Consider the following 9,582-nt stretch of genomic DNA (forward strand, 5'->3'; position numbering starts at 1 on the left):
TTCCCTGATTAATACTGATTAATAATTTTACATTGTGTTAAAATAGCTCCGGATTTATATTGTTTGTAGGATTTGTTTACAAGACTTTGAATAGTTTTTCATTTTTGTGATTTCCAGTGCAAATCAATTTGGGTCATCATCATTAACACTCTAACCATATGGTATTAGAATATTTATTTATTATTTATTATCATTCTCAAACATCTTGATAATTTGATGATAAAAGGTCATTTTTAACTGATATGCATCAAAAACATTTACTTCTTTTTCCAGAAGTATTCCTTCTTTCCTTTTTCATTTCGTTTTTGTCTTTCTTTTAACAAATATCATCCAAAATGTTAATAGTTAATAATAGTAATAGTTAGAAGTTAATAATTAGATCATCCTTTTCTCAAAAATTTTGTCAAGATCACTGCGGAACACAGTCGCAGAAACACAAAAAAAGAATTTCAGTAAATGTCACGCTGCATCTACTTTTGTTTACTACTAAAGATGTTTTTTTCCCATTCTATATTTAAAGATTAAGTGCATCAGTCTCTAAAGACACACACACACACACACACACACACACACACACACACACACACACACACACACACACACACAGTCTTCTCCTTCAGAAACCAGACATACTTACAACCTAAAATATTGCGCCACCATGTAAAAAGCACTGACCCCACCCTGACCAGTGCATTATAAAATGCCACTGGTAGTATACAGTATGTGGGTGGAAGCATACATGTGTATTTTCCCTGAGCTCAGCCATTCCCTGGACTCCAGCTGACCGCTCAGCTGTGCCCCTTGCATACTGTAGCACAAACTGTTTCCATATCTCACACACTCTCACAGTTAAAGGTTAGCATTAAGACCCCCATGCAGAAGGATAAGTGTGTCCCGAATTAGCGAGGATGCCAAGGCAAGCTGGACCATTGCCAAGATGGGTTGCCAGGGGGTATTGAGTGTTTGCTATTGTGGGTTGGGTTTCTGCAGTGTAGCCTGTGTGCATGTTGGCAGTGCGCAGGGCGCGTGTGTTGTGGTCTTCTCAAACTACAACCCAAGACAAGCACACCTATGCAACACACACAGAACCTTAGTATGTTAAGATGTTCTGCACTGTTATATAGAGCTGACCCTCTCAGGTCTCTATCTTTAGCTTTAATGGTATGTGTTGATGCCTCTCTATATGTCTCTACATGTTAACTGAAAGTAAATAACAGAAATTAACCTTGTTTTATAGATTAAACAAAAAGATGAGAAAAATTAGCATTCGTACAGAGGAAAAAGTTCGGAAACCTTGCCCAGTAATAAATAATAATGAAATAACTTGTCTTTACCTTACAATATAAAGTGCCTTAAGTTAACTGTTGTTACAATTTCTGAGGTAAAATGATTTTGCTGTAACATGACAGAATGTGGAACAAGTGAAACGCTGTGAGTACTTTGCAGATGGAATGTACATCTTATGAAATAATCCCATTATTTTAAAAATGATATTAGTATTCAGTTCCTCATAGTTTTTCACTCAGATCCATCCTCACTTATGACAAATAGCACTTACAGCACACATCGTATATTAGCTGCATGTTAAGCTAGCCATCGATGACAACTTCAACTCTGTGTCCTTGTACTTAGTTTTTGATCAGTTAAGAAGTCCAGTTCTGGTCGTGTTTTTCTTCTAGTTTCTCAGCAGTTGTTGAACAGATGCATAAAGACTGGAATATTTAAAGGTCACGCTGTACAAATTTTAACCCACAATTGTTTCCATTAAACCTGAATAATCCAGTCTTTAAAATTTACTATCTGTACACACCATCAAAGGTCAGATTATCTCAGCCTTCAGTGTTGAACATTCTTTGTTTCATGTAGCTCTTGTGAATCATCCAACTTTCTAAAACTGCAGTATAAAGTTGCTGAAGTGTTTGTGGAAGTGCTCAGCAACAGGCTTAAAAGCTTTGTTGATTTCAGTATATAGTATTTCAGTATAATGGCCAAGATAATGAGGATGAATTACTTCTATTACTGTGTCATGCATTAAGCAATATGCCCAGCATGTAGGCTCACAAGACACCAATAAAGAAAAAGAAACCCGAGCCAGGCACCATCGCAATTTAAAAAAAAATAAAGTAGAATAATCCAACCTTATGTTTGGATTGACTGAGGTATTTGTTTGCTTGGCTAACCATTTTTATGAGCTGAGTGAAAATTTCAGACTGAGGACATTTTGGACTGTAATCACTTTAAGACACATCTTCAAAGAGATGTTTGAAGGTGCAGACGCAGTTTAATAATAAAGGTAATAAATATGTTTAGGCAGTCTGTTGTGATGAGCTGAGGTAAGGGCCTGGGGAATCATTATCTTAACAAGTGTCCTCACAACAATAGTTAACCAAACGTGTGTGTGTGAAAGGGGAACATTCCATCCATTCTTGGTCTTCCTGAGGAAAGAGCAAAAACATCACACACACAAACTGACACACACACACAGACTGTTGACAGCAGGCAGCAGGAAAGGTGCACATACACGCCTCTAAGGTCATTCACACATCCGCCTCGTCTTTCAGCTCTCCGCCCATCAAGCCTTAGTAGTTTCAGCCATCAATCCATCTGGCAGTCCCTTTTTATTTTGGCAGACATGCTTCTCCTGCCATTAGGCTACAATTCAAAACTACTCCTACATTAAGTATACAATGAATATCCTGTACCTTTAGGGCTGTACACTGTAAAGGTTTTGTTTAGTATAAACTTGAAAATTTGAGAGAAAAACATTAGCATATTAGTATCTGAGCTACCCGGATTATTATGGTGGAAAATATAATTGCTTCCACTTCTCTCACTCAGTAGTGAACACACACACATATACATGTGCAGGGAAAGCAGATGCCAAACAGAACAGTGGCTCATCAAAGCTCCACAGGGGCAGCAACGCTCCACAGGGGCAGCAACGCCAGCACTGACGCACTGCTGCTCTCCTGCCAGCTAATGGTCACTGAGCACTCATAATAGTTTTTTCTTTTGGTTAGTTAGGTGGATAATAAGTCTTTGTTTGCATCCATGTGGGTGGACAGAAAGCCTGGTAACTTTTGGTCCTTCACTTTCTGTTCCTACTACAAACTTCACTTGTCAGTTGTTTTCAATTATCCGCATGCCAGCCACACTAAGCCCCTTTGTGCCGTGCAGTATCTGACAAATAGTGGCAGATTTGTTAATAAATTATAAACAGGGCCCCTCTATCAGGACATAGAGGTCATACTAACACATTCACAACCTGAAAAACACGCCAAGTGTGTACCTTTTTGGTGAGATAACAACACATATCTTTAATTTCTGTAAATATGTACAGTCCCTTTGAACTCATTAGCAGCACACACACACAAAGACTCACAGAGCTGCGTACTATACACTTCTGTCAGAAGACTCCTAAATTTTACAGAAAGCTTTTTACAAAGCAAACTTTCATTTCAAGAATGAGCAGTATCGTCAAGAGAATAAAAATGTTAACCAGGTAGGCACGAGTTTAAATTTAAGCCTCTCGTTCCTTCTTTCACTCACAGTCACTCATGCACAGATTTACAAACATATTTACATATGCAGTAGCAAAATAAAGCCAAAGGGACATTTCGGTTTAAGTAGCACGTTGGCTATTAAAATGTCATAAAACTGATACGATTCTGAAGATGTAGCCTGTAACGAAAACAATAAATCTGTAAGATTCCTTCCAGTCCCTTATTGACCCATCTTCCAAATTGTAACCTTTGCACGTTTTCTTCGCTGACTGAAGCACTCCTTGTTTAAAATCAGAGCCGAGAACAGATCTCTCAGTTTGTGTCTACTTGACATGGGTTTGTTCCTGCATTTTGTACTTGGATGTACAGCTTTAGAAAGTCTTTGTAGCGTGGTGCACAGCCAAGCCAGGCTTCTCCAAAATGGACAGAGCCAGTCAAAAGATACTCGTCCCCTCCAGGATGCACACTGCACTGTGCAGGAACATTGATACGACCACTCCAACTCCGTCCTCTGGCTCCACCCCAAGCAAACACCCTGCTCTTTTGGTGAAACAGTCGTCTCAGAGTCACTGTCGCCATGGAGTGCTTGTTAGTACCTGGTGCAACGCCTTGGAAGACACCACTGCCAGCTACAGAGAAGGAACAGTTTTAATAAAAGAAAATTAAATCAACAGGTTAAAATTAAATAAACTTCAGAAAGCAATGAAAGCTTTTTTTTTTTTTTTTTAAAAACCCCAAAAAAACTGCTGTCATAACCTCCCTACCCTGGTGTACTGCTAATATCAGAGTTATATTACTGTGCAAGTCTGAGTCTTTCTGTTGACTGTTAACTATAAATGTTCAAATGAAAAGATGAAGAATGAAGAGAACATTTAGACTAAATCTACATGATTGTCAGATTCATAAAAGCAAGAAAATGCCTCAAGACTACTTAGCAGAACACAGGCTAATGCATTAATGAACACTGTGAGCAAGCGAGATACAATTATATCCCATTACATTTTGTTTAATGTCTGAGTACATTTGTGCTAATTGATATGATTTGTTTACGCAGCAAATCAATGTGATTAGGACTGATCAAAGCTGTCGCAGTCTGGGCTGCATGTGCCTACATTTCTGGGAAAGTACGGATCAGCTTGCCGTGTTGGTTTTATGCATATATCTATATATATATATATATATATATATATATATATATATATATATATATATATATATATATATATATATATATATATATATATATATATATATATATATATATGTGTGTGTAGTTTATGCTATAGCTATGGAGTCATTTTAACACAGTACTATAAATTTAACATAAGAACACTGCACTACATAATTCCAATTTAGTTTTGGTGTGACATTTTCTTTCTAGTTTCTTGAATGGCAATAATCTAATCCAAGGCTTAAATTCCAAACCTTTCAAAGGTAATAAGCAAAGTATATTTTGCAAAATGTGAAATCAATTATTTAATCTGTATGCATGTGGATATTTATTTACCAAAGTCACTAGTACACACAGCCATGAGGACCTCTTCATCTGAACAAGGCTTGCAGGCGACTGAAATTGAAAATATGACAAAAAACAACAACAACACTTTAATAAAGAGCTACTATAAAAAAGACAAACATTTTTCCTTAGTTTGTGTATTTTTATCTAATCTAGTTTCCCATTAATCTATTTCACTCTCAAAGTCTTGGTGGGTTTTTCTTAGATATCAGACATCAAAAGAGGTATAGAGAGCATGTGAATGAAGACAGCAGGTGAGGGAAGAGATATAGCTGGAGAATTACCCCTTGACCCTGCCAGCTATAAAAACAGCTATAAAACACCAAGGCACACTGACACACTCAGACAGGAAGTTTCACTGGGAAGGCTTTCTTCGCTCTCATAAAGATAGTCCAGTGCGACTCTCCACCCACCACAGTTCCTCTCAACACCACTTCCCTCATATGGGTGGGCTACTCAAATTTTCCTGTTCTAATGGGGGTGGCGAAGATCTGCTCTTGATTGACAGCTGGGAGACGATTGGCTGACCCTTGTGCTTGACCCTAGTGAGACCTTTCGATTGGCTTGCTTGTTTTTATATGTCTGGCTGATACAGGGAAGAGTGGGAGTGAGGAAGTGTGTGAGGGGGGTGGGGTGTCAGAAAAGGGGCTACTTCAAGGTGGGATGAAGAAACAAGGGTGAAACAGTAATGAGGCCTCATGCTTACCAAACCTTTTTGCTTTTCCAGCTCTGGTCTGTCAGCCTCATTTCACGTTACTAAACTGCCAGCTATAAGTAACATTTTACCAAGTTACCAAAAGATTGTGGACAATTTGCAAAACCATGTGAAAATTGAGCTGCAATCACTGGGAATTTATTTGAGTTTACATAATACAATGAATATTTGTCCTTTTTCAGTGTTTAAGTATCATTTAAAATTAGGAAATTGTCACCGCTTTCTGCTCATTATTTAAATTTTAGATATCATTTCTCACAAGAATGCTCAACATGGATTCTGAGCTTACCAGAATCCATGTTGACATATCAGGTTATTATTGCATCATTAATGAACTGTTCTTTATATAGTCCCTGCTTACAACAAAGTCAATTAATTTTTAATGTTATGTGAAATCAATCTAAAATATTCTGGATTTTATGGCTTGATATTTGTGCAAATAGAGAAATAGGTTTCATTATTTAATCTTTAATGAGTGTTATGAACAGTAACACTGAATACTGGGACTGAGTACTGAATACCGAGAGCTAAGAAAAGTAGCATGCATCAAGAGGAAATGACTCAGCATTACATAAAGTTACCAGAAAATGAATTTCACCAGTCACACAAGAGCAAAACACAAAATAATGAAAAAGAAAAAAATGCAGGCTGTTACCTAAACCAGGTTGCAGGTATGGGAACATGTGCATCGCTGGCCCCTGACTGGGCACCAGCTCATACTGGAAAGCTGTGATCCTCCGGCTGATGTCTGCCTGTGGGATAGCCTCCACAAATAGCACCCCCTCTGCCAGGCTGAAACAATGCACTGTTCCCTGAGCCTGGTCCTTTTCTGCCAGCAGCAGCCTCAGATCCCCTGCATGCTCCAGGTACACATGAGAACCCTGAACAAGGTGGGCCAAGCAAACACATTCAGAACTCCTGATTATACACTAAGGCTTGTTTCTCAACATTGGTCTCATACTCTACCTGGGAGTAAACTTGAGGTTTAATGCACACATGGAGACCTGACATATGACCTGGTGAAGACTCTATGTTTGATCTCAGGTTGACAATTATGGCCCCTGTGGGGTAAAGCCACTCTAGAGATCCCTGAGAGCAGCGAAGGTAGACCTGCTCCACATCTCTGCGATGGGACTCATGGCTCAAACCGCTGTAGAGAAAAAGACGATGATTTTTTTTTTTTTATCACATATGGCTATATAAAAGGACTATAATATAATATCATCAAATCAACCTTTAACCAGTACTACAGAGATTGTACTCCTAGGCTACAGAATCCAGACAACATTTTTGTGGATGTAGAAATTTCTGTAACATGTTTGTTTGTTAATGTATTTCAAACATGTAAACAATATACAGGTACATTTAATAAAGAAAATAAGAGAGAGAAAAAAATACTATACCAAATTCAATACATTTCAATATTGCTACCGTTCTGATTCATTTACATGTTGAAAGGGAGTGGGAACGTGCTGGACAAACAAAGTTAAAGAAACATATAGAAGGGATTAAGACCAATGAGGAGAACTCCTGCAGCTGTCTGCCAGCAAATCTCTCACTTGTCTCTTGTGCTGATAAGCCACCTCAGCATCAGGGACTAATTAAGTTGTTAGAAGTTTAAGGCTGATGAAGTTTACAACACAGAGTGTAAAGAACAGGCTTTCATTTTTTATGACTTGGGGACTTGGAGGAGTGATCAAAGGCGCCATGTGGCTGTATTTACTTAAGATAGGAGCTAGATTAGAGACATTCCTGTGATCATGCATACATAAAATCTTAAAGGAAGCATTTTTAGAGAAACTACAGAGAGGAACACTGTCAAAATAAACCAACGAAAATCACTCTTATGATCTGTTTGTCATATTGACACTTTCCTTTTCGAGAGTATTGACTGAGCTAAAAAAAGAAAAAGAAAAAAAAAGAAAATCCAGTAAACGAATTAAGGATTAATAATGAAATGTGACGTCATTACATTTCTCAGCAATAACCACAAGCACTTCCAAAACATCTCCTGTTTTCACTGACATTTCTTCCACTTATTTTACTCTGAGCCATGAGGGCTCCTCTTGAACATAAAGTTAAATCTTACTAAAACTACTCATCTAACGCCAAAACCATGCGTAACAACAGAACTGGCTCAAAGAAACACTTATCCTTTTAACACACGGTTGAATTTTCTTTCTTTCATCACTTGTGAAAAACACGGGGTAAGTAAACAGCACATTAAGTCACAAGATTGTTTTAACCAAACCTTAATAATCTACGCCTATATGAATGAACCATGTGTTGTCCGTGCCATCACTTAAAACGGCGCAATGCTTCAAGATTATCAGCCTGACATTCACAAATGAAAAGATATCTGCTCCTGAACTGATATGACCACAAATCCTTTGTTCGTCTCCATCCTCACCTTCCTCGCCAGCTACACTGATCGCTGGAGTACTGTGCCACCGCCCGACACAGCAGCACAGCTGCGACCCAGTGCGCAGCCCACGGCCGGAGCATGGTGGCCTGTCTGCCCCAGCGGTCACCGGATCCCGCACAACCACACAACACCAGACCAGCCCAACTAGCTGCGCGCTCTGTAGCCCCCGAAACAAAAGTATCCAGTTAAAATATCACACAAAAATACTCTTCTGCACGCCTGCGGGCTACATTGCTGGATCAACCGAGGTAAAAGTTGCGACTGAGGTTGGAAAGCATCAGGACAAGAAGTCTGTAAAAGGAGTAGTGCGCCCACAGCAAGACAACAGAGCCTATTCAAAAAAAAAAAAAAAAAAAAAAACAAAAAAAAAAAAAAAACTTTCGCTCTGCGAGCACCGCTTCACGGCAGCGGGGGCGCGTGCCAGCAGCTGACTCCGCTTGAGTGACACGCGAGCGCTGACTCCAAACCACTCCCACAGATACACCGGAAAGATATGTGTATGAGACAGAGCTCCAAGCTGAACACCGAACGTACTGGCCAGCTATGCACAGATAAAACTGAACCCACTAACTGGGAATAAACGCTCGTGTTAGTTTGTATGACACGGAAGAATTGATAGATAAAATACAGCAGACACTGACAGTGGAGCGGCAGAATTAAAAGTTGAATACGAGGCACATTAAACCTGTGTTTGCATGTGTTTTCATATATATGCAAACACAAGTTTAATGTGTCATTTCTACCATGGTAAGCACCTTTGCGCTTCCTTGAAGTCCAACAGGTCCCTTATTCTTCTTCAAACTGCTTATGTGAGTGGTTATGTGCATGCCGGCTTTATAAACACATGGATCATATTATCAGCGTGAAAATTAGATCAGCATGCAGGTCTGGAGCAGCAGCCTGATTTTTGCAGCTCCCTCAAACGTCCCCTTTAAAACATGTGAAATAGTCAATGCTTTGCCTTTTAGCGCTTTTCCTCTATTGTCATGTTTTAGGACGTTTAACCCGATTCAAGGACGCACGTGAGTTACTTTATTCTTTGTAACCCTTTTTGCAGTAGCTGCGGCTAATGTCCCTGCGCCGCTGCTATTACAGTCCTGCTGCTTGGTTTCCTCTAAATACAAACCTGTAGAAAAAAAATGACATGAAAAAAACGGTCACATAAGCGTCTGTTTGTCTCTTTGGTGTTTTTCCCGTGAGAAAACAGTCAGAAGGCAAGCATGTTACTGACTCGTCACATTCCCCCGGACAGCCAGAGCAATCTGACGCATTTCGAGAAATGCTGTAACAAACTCCTCTACCCCCCCCTCCCCCTCCCACCCTACACACACATTCCATAATGCCTCCCTGTGAAACTGATAAATAAAAATGCCCTTTTCCTTGGATTTCTGACATTAAATTAAATTTAAAAAAAAAAATACAG

The 9,582-nt window shown here is 39.2% G+C and overlaps 1 protein-coding gene across 2 annotated transcripts; it reads right to left on the reverse strand.

The window, feature by feature from the left end:
* Positions 1 to 3,263: 3,263 nt before the first annotated feature.
* Positions 3,264 to 9,403, reverse strand: LOC308394914 (meteorin-like protein). 2 transcript variants are annotated; one of them, XM_080879526.1, is made up of 5 exons: positions 9,286 to 9,403; positions 6,701 to 6,884; positions 6,390 to 6,615; positions 5,011 to 5,070; positions 3,264 to 4,132 (listed from the first exon to the last, which is right to left on the reverse strand). In XM_080879526.1, the coding sequence occupies exons 1-5, from the start codon at positions 9,303 to 9,305 to the stop codon at positions 3,816 to 3,818; spliced, it is 807 nt and encodes a 268-aa protein (XP_080735652.1). In that variant the 5' UTR covers positions 9,306 to 9,403; the 3' UTR covers positions 3,264 to 3,815. The 2 variants fall into 2 exon arrangements, with proteins under 2 accessions (XP_080735652.1, XP_080735651.1); XM_080879525.1 differs by lacking the exon at positions 9,286 to 9,403 and adding an exon at positions 8,145 to 8,463 and having other exon boundaries at positions 3,270 to 4,132.
* Positions 9,404 to 9,582: the final 179 nt, after the last annotated feature.

Source organism: Rhamphochromis sp. 'chilingali', assembly GCF_963969265.1.
Source record: "Rhamphochromis sp. 'chilingali' genome assembly, chromosome: 4".
Lineage (NCBI taxonomy): Eukaryota > Metazoa > Chordata > Actinopteri > Cichliformes > Cichlidae > Rhamphochromis > Rhamphochromis sp. 'chilingali'.

Bases quoted from the DNA above. Each gene is read 5' to 3' on its own strand.
- LOC308394914 (XM_080879525.1), bottom strand. From the start codon at position 8,239: ATGCTCCGGCCGTGGGCTGCGCACTGGGTCGCAGCTGTGCTGCTGTGT. The intron at 6,616-6,700 runs GTAGAGTATGAG...CACCTTGTTCAG, and splicing joins AACCTCAAGTTTACTCCCAG to GGTTCTCATGTGTACCTGGA. The intron at 4,133-5,010 runs GTAAATAAATAT...CCTTCTCTGTAG, and splicing joins TGTGTGTACTAGTGACTTTG to CTGGCAGTGGTGTCTTCCAA.